This window comes from Vicia villosa, unplaced genomic scaffold (assembly GCF_029867415.1).
Source record: "Vicia villosa cultivar HV-30 ecotype Madison, WI unplaced genomic scaffold, Vvil1.0 ctg.000685F_1_1, whole genome shotgun sequence".
Classification (NCBI taxonomy): Eukaryota; Viridiplantae; Streptophyta; class Magnoliopsida; order Fabales; family Fabaceae; genus Vicia; species Vicia villosa.
Genome location: NW_026705307.1, coordinates 810,749 through 823,620, shown reverse-complemented (window position 1 = coordinate 823,620; position 12,872 = coordinate 810,749). Strand labels below are relative to the sequence as shown.

At 35.0% G+C, this 12,872-nt stretch overlaps 1 protein-coding gene across 3 annotated transcripts; it reads right to left on the bottom strand.

The window, feature by feature from the left end:
• Window positions 1–4,471: 4,471 nt before the first annotated feature.
• Window positions 4,472–11,900, bottom strand: LOC131630488 (protein MEI2-like 1). 3 transcript variants are annotated; one of them, XM_058901260.1, is made up of 15 exons: window positions 11,387–11,900; window positions 10,401–10,566; window positions 10,173–10,224; window positions 9,388–9,717; window positions 8,720–9,126; window positions 8,446–8,604; window positions 8,139–8,255; window positions 7,900–8,048; window positions 7,542–7,624; window positions 7,136–7,471; window positions 6,357–6,990; window positions 5,841–5,925; window positions 5,687–5,755; window positions 5,374–5,553; window positions 4,472–5,162 (listed from the first exon to the last, which is right to left on the bottom strand). In XM_058901260.1, the coding sequence occupies exons 2-15, from the start codon at window positions 10,476–10,478 to the stop codon at window positions 4,998–5,000; spliced, it is 2,844 nt and encodes a 947-aa protein (XP_058757243.1). In that variant the 5' UTR covers window positions 10,479–10,566; window positions 11,387–11,900; the 3' UTR covers window positions 4,472–4,997. The 3 variants fall into 3 exon arrangements, with proteins under 3 accessions (XP_058757243.1, XP_058757245.1, XP_058757246.1); XM_058901262.1 differs by having other exon boundaries at window positions 11,595–11,900; XM_058901263.1 differs by having other exon boundaries at window positions 11,641–11,900.
• Window positions 11,901–12,872: the final 972 nt, after the last annotated feature.

The window sequence follows — 12,872 nt, the reverse complement described above, 5'->3', positions numbered from 1 at the left end:
TGCATTTGAATCAAAGATTTTTTATGCATGATAATTTTGAGAACTTGAGCATCTAAGACTTTAGTGAAGACAAATATTATCATTATACCTTCTTGGAATGCAATAACTTGAATCCAAAGTCTTGAATCCAAAGTCTTGAATCATGATGCTTTAACTTTGAAATGTAATTGCTTGAATTTGAACATGATGCTTTATCTTTGAAGTTCATCTTTGCCTTCTTGTCACTAAGATATCTTGTCTTCATCAAAATATATTCATCATAGAGAAGCTTGACTTCACACTTTTCTAAAATAAATTAAATGAAAAAGGAAGTGATTAGGTGTAGGCCTCTTCCTTCTTCGAGTACTTGGATATTATCGTAGGACATACTGTTCGAGTACTTGTATTTCAAATCAAAATACACCTAATCAAAGTACTTGTAGTTCATTCTTTCGAGGATGAAAAAGGGAGTGATTGGGCGTAGTCCTCTTCCTTCATTGAGTATTAGGACACGGATGTAGAGCTCGCTAGTCGAATACTTGTCTTTTGTTAAGGAACAATGACTATATTCGCCTCACACTTTTCTTAATAACTTTTTGGATGAAAAAGAGAGTGATTAGGCGTAGGCCTCTTCCTTTCCCGAGTATTTTGGTATTGTTGTAGAGCTCCCTGTTAAGATACTTGTCTCTGTTTAAAATCAACTCAACTCATGAAACCTTTTTTTCCGTCAGTGTGCGACTTCGAGAACCTTTTTTAGAAATGAGTGTGTGTTAGCCATTTCGAAGCGAAACAAACAAAGGCTTCATCCTCCAAGAGCAAGCAAAAAGCAGTGTTTAACTGCTAAGATACGGTCCATTTGATGCGAAACAAACAAACACTTTAGCCTATAAGAGCGAGCAACGAGCAAAGATTTAACCAGTCGAAATATCTAATGTGTCACTCCTTAAAAGCAACTAACAAATTCGTGGTTTGCCACCACGAACTACGAAGCTCTAATTTTCCCATTGCACCTGGTAATACGTAGGCACAAGATTTTGAATTCTTGGCAAAACCTAAAATAATAATTTCTTTCTCTTTCCTCACTTAATAATTAGAAGATCGTTAATTCTCATGCTAACACTCATTCGCAAAACTAACTAAATGGATTCCATTGAGTAAAACGGATGTGAGGGGTGTTAACACCTTCCCCTTGAATAACCGACTCCCGAATCCGCTCTTGGTTGCAACAACCATTTTTCTTTCTCTCGTGTGTTTTATCAATATTTTCCCTTTCATTTTGGAATAAATAAAGATCGGTGGTGATTTTGTTGTATTTCAAGCGTTCCTTACGATCAGGTATTTTTCGCGTTGCGACACATGCATTCAAATTTTTTTAGTGTTTTTGGAATCATATGGGATTTACTACATTTTCTGCAACCACGCATTTTTACGCATACACATTTCCAGAATTTCTCTTTCCTGTTTTACGGAGATGCATCTCCGAATTTTACTTGCCTTGATTTTGATATTCTTTTTTGGTTTGTATTATAGGTACAATGACTGAAAACTATGACAGATTGAGGCACGGTCGTATATCCCAACTTGTGTTCATTAGTAGGGAGAGCATAGTGTACCCGAGGCCATAAGTTGGTGCGACTTCATTTGATTCGGAAGCGTCGAATCTACAGTTCACGTGTCTCCGACGTCGTCTTCCAGGGGGTATGTTTCCCCCGCTTTTCCTGTAGCCCCCTGAAGCCCAGCAGGAGAAACCTGTAGTTGTTGATTCTCCCGTTCCTTATAGTTTTCTATATGCAAAACATATTACTAGGTATGTGTGGGAAGACGAGGTATGTTTATTTACTTTTACATTAAATTTGTTTCATAATAATTGAGTTGCGACTAATGGTATATTTATTTGTATTTTTATAGGAGCGTGAAACAATAAAATATGTAACCCATGCTAGGAAGATTTTGAACCTGGAACAGAATGAAGACACATGGTTTCAAGATGTAGTTTGTTACTCTGGGCTAGCATGTTTATGCGCCACTAGATACAAGACCATTAACCATGGCATGTTGACAAATTTTTTGAAGAGTTGGCACAAGAAGACGTCGTCTTTCTACATCCCTCATGGTGATATGTGCATCACCCTCGATGATGTCTCATGCCTTCTACATCTTTCAATTAGGGGAAGATTACTAAACCATTCTCGGATCAACAGACCCAAGGCACATGAAATAACGGTAAACTACTTGGGAGCTGACACATGTGAGGACCAAATATAGTTTGATGCCACGAGAGGCGCTCATGCCCAATTTTAATACCTGGCAGAACAGTATAAATACCACCTGACTGCAGCAATAGAAGCCAATGGTGATGATGAGCAGATTTTGTTTCACAAACAATATGTATTGTGATCATACTTCATTTACTTGGTTGGCACGATAATGTTTATGGACAAAAATGCAACCTACATCGATGTAGTCTGTCTGACACACTTCATCGACTAATAGCGGATCACGAGTACAATTGGGGGATTGCATATTTGGTTTATTTGTACTTTAAACTAGGCGAAGCTTGTCTTTGAAAAACAAGACAAATGACACAAAGCTACACGCTGCTTACAGTAATTATTTGTAACCTTTATTGTTACTAAAATTTTCATAACACTTATGTTCCACTTGTTACTAATATTTTATCTGAACTATTTTCGAGCTTGGATCATCTCTCGCTTACCTCGCATATCCGGATGAAAACTTGAGAATAACTACACTAAGGATCTACGTGCTTGCGCCTTTACCCAGAACAAAGGAAATCAGGCAATAGAGTCGTTTTGGGTGTTTATTAATCGCACTATAGTATATGACATATGCTTCTGTCTGTACGAAAGTCACCGTCAGACGCGTTCCTTGGATGACATAGCCTTCTTCTCAAGATGGTTGGCTTGTAGGTGCACCTAATGTATCCACCTCTTCCAGAGTAGATCATGCGTCAATTCGGGATTCTTCAGATTATTCCAAGACCTCCCTCCGTGTTTGTTCCTCCGGCAGTAGATCGCAGAGACCTTGATGTCATACTCGATAATTTTTAGAATTATTTGGTACCAAATGAAGCACACAGCGTGTCAGCTAGTGATATATGGGTTGCTGGACACGGCTACATTCAATGGTTCTATCAAATGTCACATTCTTACATGACACTAAATTTCGTGAGAGCGCCACCTAAACCAACTCATCAGAAGATATTGGAATAGGAGCATACTAGGGATGACTATGCCCAAGACCTTTTGTCCGTCTGTCAGCGTATTGCGACGATTACGAGAGATGCCAAGGAGAGAGGAGATTTTGAGGAAGTTAGTTTTGGTATGACTGTCGTACAAGCCATCTTACTCGAGGCACCGAATGCCTTGCAGTACATGTTACAGAGGAGAAACAGAGGAGTTGGATATACACATTAGTTTATTTTTATTTGTATTTTGACAATTATATTTTCTTTACAAATTATATACTACGGTAACATTTTTTTTATTAATTGACTAATGCTTGAATTTGTAGTATTGTTTGAATTTATATATAACATCCTTGAATTGCATTAGTATAATTAACATGGTCTTAGGATATCCTTAGTATAATTGGCTTTAAAAATGACACATTTACTGCCAAGTCAAAAGTTTCCAAATGCTTTCAAGAGTTATTCTGGAAATGCATCTACAAAATCACCACTAAAAAATTATAGATATGCATCTCCAATCTCCAGAACAACCCCTAAAAACATTTAGAAATGATTCACTTATGAATCACAAAGTATTAATCCAAAAATACATCTCCGTAATTTTTTGAGAAATATTCCGTAGATGGATCTTAGAACCATTCTCGGACAAATATGAGGTGGATGGCACTTATAAAGCGTTATGTGCATGTGTTTTCAAAATATAGAAAGGTCAAATTCAGATTTTTTTCAGTTTGTTCATTCTCACCACATTGGGTGGTTAAGTAATACTCATAAAATCAATATGATGCATTTGATCTCAACTAATATAACAGGGTAGAATGTGTTCATGTGTTGAGACTTTTAACTCGGGTAACGATGTGTCACTATCACGTTAATAAGGCCCACTTCATTACGTTACCTCTCATTTAAGTAATGTGACAGCAGTGAGTGGCATAAGAATTAAATGCTAGCACAATAAGTTTACTTCAAAGCATTCATTTCACTTGAAAAAATCTGCAAATAAACAAAGTCATGAAATGAACCTCCTAATGATGCTATACTGTGTTCATTTTGTCCCTTTGTAAAAGAGAATATCTTCATAACCTTGTCTAAGAAAAATGACACGACTTTTAGTAAGTCATGGAAGAAACTCATTTATACTAAAAATGGTATTCAGTTCAGTCTCTCATTTAGAAATTTTCCATTGCTAATGTTGAACTGAACACCATTTACATGGAGAATTGGTTAAGATTCTGAATCACAGACAAATGAACTCACAAATAAATACGCAAAATAGAAATATACGGATCTAAATGAAAATTCCAATTAAACAACTTCCATCAACAATCATAGTATATAGACAAAATTCCTATAAAGACGACAATGCCGGGGGAATATAAGGTAACAAAATTACATATGAACATCAGAAATAACAATAATGAAAACAAAATGAGCAAAGCACCCTTGTAATACACAATGATGTGCACTATATCTCAAGGGAACTGCAAATTGTGCATTCAAAGCTATAGCCAAAATTTTAAGCTTCAGTTAAGCCAGTCTCTCTAAACTTGTAAGATGGTAGAATGGTTCCTCGCAAAAATTTAGGTAAACAAATAAAATACTAGAATCTTTGACTTCATTCTGGTTATGTACCTCAACCTTCAAAATCTTTTTCAAGGCTCCTCTATAAGGCCAAAATTGCGAGCCCCTCTTTCCTATCGGCTGCTCCAACTCTTCTCCCTCACACACACACACAAAGTAAATGTAAATATACAATGATGGAGTTGACAAGGTATGCAGCGTTGATCTGTTAGTGCTTGAGGCTAAATCAGTCAGTGTCTCTTGAAGAACTCGGTGAAGAATCTATTCCGCTAGCAAACTCCTCAGCACTTGCCAAAGATGAAGAATTCCCTTGAATACGGTTTTCCTCGTTGATGCTATTACGTAATTTTCCGGGCCTTACTCTAATATTGGCACCCAAGGGGAAAGGCTCCTGCAAGGAAAAACTAGGTCAAAACCACAAATACCAGATAGCGTTTTAGTGTTGGCAAAATCCAACTCAAGTTATAACCATAATGCTTTAGTTGTTGTGAGCAAGTCATATAAACATTTTTGGAAGCATGCATTATCATACTCAATGTATAGGTAAAAATTTGGCATCTAATATTTAATATCGATTACAGGTAAAGATTAAGCTGATTTACCGGATCACCAGCATTTGGACCATCTGTATGGAATAGAATAGGACGACAACGTTTATCTTCATTCATCAGGCTTGAATTCTGGAAATGAGCGATAAGAGCAGATTTTCCTTGAATTCGAGCATATGCAAGCACAGCTACCTTTTCACTGTTAAACTTCTCCCATTTTTTCCCATTAAAAGCCTGCATAACATTCCTTATCGATTTAGTTTTATCAACAGACGCAGAACAAAAAGTAACGGATGAACTTAAAATTCATATTGCAAAGGCAAATAAATAACTATAATTCATAGGTATACAAGAGTTCTCAAATAACCTGGTGGAATGGAACGATTTGGGCAGGCTCAATCATATTGATGAATGCATAGCCAACATTACACTTGTTCTGCAACAATTTGTACAACTGACTTAGAAAACATTTACAATTGCTTCACTTATCAAAGGAGTACCAACACCAAACAAATACTTGCCTTAAAATCAATTGGCAAATACAGAAAATCATAAGCTCCCCGACAACTCTCATCTATGGCTGTAAGAAGCATCTTTGAAGTATACCTGCCGAGATATTTATATAAAGATCAAATAAGAAAAAATAAATACAAATATCAAATGGGAAAGAATAAATTAATAGAACAGTGCCAAAGAATTTGCACGCTTAACTCATAGTAAAATATGTTTAAGGAAAAACCAATTAATCAATATAAATAAGAACACATCCACAGGTAAGTAAAAAAAGTAAAACTCCTAGTAATATCTGTTTAAGGAAAACACCAATTAATCAATATATATAAGAAAATATGCACAGGCATGTAAAAAGTAAAGGTGTATCCCCGTAAGTGTTGTCAAGCAAAAGAGCGAGATAACATTGGCTAACTAATGCATCAAAAATGAAAAGGGCAAGAGTGAAATAAACAATTTGTAAACCAAAGATGAAAAGATAACAGTGCAAGCAGAAAAAAAAAAGTATACTAGAAAGGGAGAAATACTTGTTAGGAATATTTTTTATCATAAGAGTTGTTCGGTTGTCTTCCCCGCGCAATATGCGGCCTAGGTCGAGTTCAAATTGTTTCTTATCAGCATGGTTATTGTTTGCTTCACTTCTGCGATGATAGAGGTTTCTCATTCGTTCATTAGTGGAATCAAATTTTGACATTGAAGTCATGGGAAGTCTCCCAGGGAAGACATGTGACAACTGTTTAGGAGAACCCTGCCCGACACTGGATGTCAAATCGTTAACATTCCCACGAACATGAGAAAACATGTTGCTAGAAAGATCTGGAGGATGCAACTGCCAGCTACCAGGAAAACCTGCATTTCCCAGAGAACCCAATCTAAAACCAGGAGCATCAGGAGACTCTCCCAAGTAAGAATGTTGTCTTTCCCAGGGTGATCCTGTAACAACTGGTGCTGATCCAACATGGTGGTCTACATGTGATGCCCTCAGAACATGAGCCGGTGACCTGGCAAAACTAGGCATCTGTGGAAGACCTGGAGCACAAGCACCATTAACAAAAGATGGTGTTTTCTGCCAAACCACAGCATTTGATGGAGATTGCTGACGCAAGTTTGAGCCATTCCACATATGATAAAGCTGGTGGTGATGGGGAAGACTCCCATTTCCTAGGATTCCATTTAAAGTAAAACAATAACTTTAACCTTTTGAATAAATTCATCCCTTCATATCATAATTTATTTTCTATAGACTTGGAGCAATTTTGAAACTGTTGCAAACAAAGTATGAATATCCATCGCATATTAAACTTACCGCCGGCATTAAAATCTGCTAAGTTCCCAGTTGAGCTCATTCCCTGAATGTGCCTGCCATCAGATGCTTCTGTGGATCCAGTTCCAATATTGGCGGCCATTTTAATGGTGTTTGACAAATTGTAAGGACTACCATTAGCCAGGCCATCAAAATACTCAGGCAAAGAATGAGGGTGGAATCTTGGAACAGCAGATGCCCCTCTTGTGGTGTTGGAAATACTGTGAAAAATTTTGTCATCAATAAAAGCATTCAAAGGCAGCTGTGATGGAGAATGAAATCTTTGATTATATCCATTTTCCAAGCTTCCACCAGATGCAATAACTCCAGAAGACACTCCTGTAAATTATGTCTAGTGAGACCAAGTACATCTTAGCTTCCAAAAAAAAAGTAAAAGACAAAATCGCACCCTTTTGTCTTAAGAATAGGATGTCATTGAGATTATGACCAATATCAGGTTCATCTGGTCCCTTTTGAGATGGCTGCATCATACTACAAAAGAAGGGTTTCCAGGATTGTTATGATCAGTAACAGTTAAATAAAACAAAAAGGTAATATTTTTTTCCATCAAGGTGATTGATGACAACTCTACTCCACTAACTACTAGAAAGAGAGAATACTATCTAAGGTGACAAGAATAAATATGCTTACTCTAAATAAAGACTTTATCTAAAACATATAGATAAGTTAGACAAAAAGGTAAAAAAGGGCTCCAAAAGTTAATTAAAAAAAGTAGTTCAAAATAAATAAAAAGTTGTAATAGCCACCATGTTGCAATCTTAGGATGGCCAGGTTCAAGCTTGATGTGCTTCCCAGCAATGCAGATCCCATTCAATGAACGAAGAGAAGCTTCTGCGCCTCGAACATCATAAAATTCAATATATTTGATATGATTCATTTCTGAGTATTCATAGATCTGCAATAAAAGACATTACATTTAAGAAGCTGATATCATCTGATGATACAAGCACCAAAAATGGATGAAAACCAACAATCTATAACTTACTTCTTTGATTTCTCCATAAAACCCAAAAATATGTTTTAGTTCATCTTTTAAAACAGATGGATCAAGACCAGATATCATCAGTGTGCCATGGCCAATATCCTTCTCTGAAGCATTTCCCTAACATGTCATCAAGTTGAGATATATCAATAACCATAGCATAAAAATTAGGAATACAGAGAGCAATTGAACAAGCAAAGCACACAGCACTAAAACTGAATGATGCTAAGAGAAACAGCAAAAATCCTGTAAATGATAATAATGGAAAACAAACTACGCATACATGAGAAGTTTTCAAATAAAATGATACCTTTGGAATTGAATAATGTATATCCAGTTTCCTAGAATTAAATGACCTATTTTGAAGTGCTTTCATTGCATTTTGTGCTGCCCTTAGGTCATAATAAGAAACCATAACAAAGCCACGATGCTTGGAGGCAGTATAAATGGCTCGGATATCTCCATATTGCTGCAAAGACAAACAAAATAGCTCACTTATAGGTCACTACACGCGGTATACAGGACTTCATTTAAATTCTAACATAGCATATAGCGTCGTGAAAGAATGGAAAGTAAAGGTTCACCTCAAAGAGAGCCTTTAGCTCCGAGTCTTCAACATTGCTAGTAACGTTTCTAACAAAAAGTGTTCTAGAAGATTGTTCGCCAAAAGGACTTTTGCCATTAGAACCCCCAAAGTAAGCAGGATCTCCATCCAAGCCATTGATTCTTTTTCCTGAAACTAGAAGTTCATCACCTTCCAACTCCATGCCTCCACCACTGCTGAACAAATCTTCAAAATCATCATTTGCTCTGGCAGGAACACTGCTTCCTAATTCATCATTGACACCGGAAAACAGATCATCTTCATCAGGAAGGAGATCCCCTATGGTGTCAGCCTCAATTTCTTCAAGAGATTTGTACGGTTCTTCCTCGGGAAGAAGACCAGCAGTTATGTTCTGATCAGACAGAACACCATTTCCCAACAACCTCACTGCACCAAGATATGCATATAAATACTAAGTCTCAGTGATATCTGAGAATAAAATTGAAATCAACTAAAAACACAGAACTGAATAGAAAAATTTTCTTTGTTTCTTCTTTCTGGTGGAGTTCTGATGTGTAAAACACATACTGCTATGCTAATGATGATACAAAAGCAAATTAACACCACAAATACTTGCATCTAAAGAAAATTAAAAGGGATAATACCCGTGTGTTCAACTATCTTAGCAAGCATGAAACACATTCTTACACTTTTGGCTAAACATATCGGAGAGTGAGCTTGAGAATAGACTGCTTTCACGTGGGCCTGCATTGGTGACAATCTTGTTGCCAATTAAACCGTACGAGCTAGATGCTGGCTGCCTATGCACATCAGACCATGATCTCGGATGATAATTCAGCGATTCTTTTGAATCCTTCAGCGCATCTACAATGCCAGCTTGTCCACCAAAGTGTAGGTTTTCTGAAGTTTCTCCAGATAGACTAGTCTGTGACATTGGCAAGCCTGTTTTTGCATTTCTTTCAAGGGTTGATGAAGTATGCAAAATGCTTCCAGGTGAAGCTGCAATTTCACTCTTTCCTGAAAATTTGAGCATAAAACTTACTTTATGCAAAATTTGAGCATAGAACATCACTCCCCCCAAAATGAAATAAATGATGCTAGTAAGCTACATCCACAATTACTTGTTCTAAGTGCAATAAAAAAATTCCACGATTTTGGACAAAGTAATTGAGATAACAATGCATTCAAAATTCCAAAAAATGAAAGTAAACTGTGTTTCAGTCAAGAATAGAGAGGTGTCAGATAAGGTATACTATACAGAAAAATATGGAAATCAGAGTCAATAAATCAACACATCCAAAATCAAACTGATAGCAATTTTCCGCTTTCAACACTGGTCAAGGTCTGAATCTTAACTATTTGTTAGTTCATTAGTTGATATATTTGGTATACAATTGGAAACAGGGTAAACCATTAACCAGCAACATAACATTATAGACTTTTTGAATAAATCATGAATCAATTGACCTCACCTTGTGCATAATCATCATGAATGGATTTTGGCTTCCGTAATCCAATATTCTTCTGCACATGAAAAGTTCAAGATGTGTTTAGAGAAGGGCGAAAGCATTGAGGCTATGAATATGAAATAAAGGAGAATGAGAAAGCCGGTTGACACTTCTGGAAAAGAACACTCAAGTCTAAGACTCTAAGAAAATGTGATAAAACCAAAATGAGACAGTTAGGATAATAATAATTACCTCAGAAGCATAGGAAACATCATCATAAAGGTGAGATGAAGCAGTAACACCCCTCTGATTCATTATTTCAAAAGGCATCCTATAGCATATCCAAAAATTATAGAAAGAGAAAGATTACACAAAAGCTCCTCACTTGCTAGCTTTGCTGGGCTCTACTCATCGTCATCTGTTGAATACTCAAGATCAATTGCTTGACAAAGGAAAGAACCAAAACAATAAATATAAATACAGCAATACATGAAAAAAGTGGGCAATGGCATAAACAAAACATGAGATCATTTCTCACCCAAAAAATACCATCAATATTAGACCTCTACTAACATCAACCCATACCCAGAAACAATTAAGGAAAGCAGAAAAAAATACTAAAGAAACCCTACAAGCGCCTCTCTTCCTAGATTCATTGCACCATTAAAAGAGATTGGAGTAAAAGGTAGGACAAATATAGTTGCATCTTCAACTAAACACTACCAAAATGAAAGGACATCACAGGTTGATACTAAGAAAATAGAAGAAAGCACGTTTCTTACCTTCTTACCTACCAACGACCTAATAGATTCAACTATTTGATCACCAAAATAAATAAATGTAGAAAATCAAAACAAACCCATCCTTATAAATTATCAAAATTTCCATTCAAAAGTCACAAAACCCTTCTCCAAAAAAATTTATTTCAAAAAAAATATCTAGAAGAAGCTAACAATTGCTCCGCCTAGATTCTATCACGAAATCAAGCAAAAGAAGAGGGAATTTCACCCAAAAAAAGCCATAAATATCAACAGATCAAGCACAAATAAAAAAAAAAATCAAAATTCCATAAAGGTTTAACCTGAATATTAACAGATCAAAACCATAAACATCAAGAGGCTCTTATACGATCATAAACCCATAACCAGTAGCATCAGAGAAAATAATTCAAAACATAAACCACCGAGAAAAAGAAGGAAAAACCATAAATATTTTGAAGCTAATAAATAAATTCGCACCTTTTCAATTTGAACACAACCAAACCAGCACAAAACTCCAAAAAAAAAAAAAATCTTATCTTCGTTCCACCACAAAATTCAGCAAAATCCTCATCTAGAAACTCGAGATTATAACAACAACAACAACAAAAAAGAGAACGCAAAACTGAATCTCGTCTACAAGGAATTCAGAAACAAGAGATCTCAGGATGTAAAGTCCAACAAAAACCTCATTCCCTCCACATTGCTATAAAAGATATCTTGAAAACAAAAACCTCAATTATTCAAGCTTTTACAGGTTCATTTCCGAAGAGACGGTGCAAAAATAATCAGAATTGATGAATTCCAACGGAGTCAATCGTTCCGGTGAGAATAGAGGCGAATCTCCGGCGAGGTAATGCTCGCCGGTCGCTCTCTGGTTTGGTTTGGAGAGAAAATCAGACAGAGAAGAAAGAGGTTTTTTTTAGTCTTGTGACGGAGAAAGAGAAAGAAAAAGAAAAAGAGCGTGTTAGTTGGCTTTGAATTTCATCACATTAAAAAAAATTCTAAAATAAATTTTTTTTATTATTTAAAAAATAAACAAATAACAGAAATGAAAGAGAATATATAGGCGCAGCGCAGAGATAGTGTCTGCGGATTGTAATCTTGTAATAAAAAATAGTCAAAATAATAATATCTTTTTGAAAAGAAAAAAAAAAACAATTTTGATATTTTTAAATATTTTTTCTTTTATTCCTGTATTTACTGCATAAAGAAAGGTCTATGTATAATGTATTCTTGTATTTTATTTTAAAGTAAAATTTTATATATTACAATTTACACAAGGTATTGTAATTTGTTTTTTTAGTAATTTATTAATTAAAAAAAAGGTGGACATGTGTGTGAGATAAGGATGTTTTTGGATAAAGACAATAGAGATGATAAAATTGTCAATAATTATGCATCTTTTTTAAATGATAAAAAGTTTCAATAATTATCCTAATGTGTGAAAGAATTCCATCATAAATTAAATCAAATAAAGGTCGGTGGGACTAAAAAACCATTCATGTGTTCAGCTAATTGGAGGGTATAATAATAAATGTATTTGTTTTTATGATTTTTCAAATTTGTTAATGAATGTGTTTTGAATTGTTGATGGTAAATTTATTTTTTTGAGAAATGAGTTTAAAGAAATTTTGAATTAAATTTTCCTATCATAAATGTTTTGACCAAAATTAATCATTTTATTATTTAATTTTATCGGCTAACATCATTTTCTGGTTTATTTATTATTTTTAAATAAATTCCTAAATATTTTAGTTTTTTAATAAAAATTAAATATGTTTCATGAATAGGCTTGATTAATTTTCTTAGTTGCATAAAATTAATAAGATTTTATAGTATTAAATATGTGTTTATCTGTTAAGAAGATGGTTATAATATTTATAAAAATTAAGTTGTTATCATAACTTAAAGCTACATAATTTTAATTCAAAATAATTTCCTAAAACAATTTATGAATAAAAAA

Excerpts from the sequence above, each read along its gene's own strand:
- LOC131630488 (XM_058901260.1), bottom strand. The coding sequence starts at position 10,478 with ATGCCTTTTGAAATAATGAATCAGAGGGGTGTTACTGCTTCATCTCAC. Across the intron at positions 8,605-8,719 it reads AGCTAAAGGCTCTCTTTGAG|CAATATGGAGATATCCGAGC; the intron begins GTGAACCTTTAC and ends TTGTCTTTGCAG. Across the intron at positions 8,049-8,138 it reads TTTATGGAGAAATCAAAGAA|ATCTATGAATACTCAGAAAT; the intron begins GTAAGTTATAGA and ends CTTTTATTGCAG.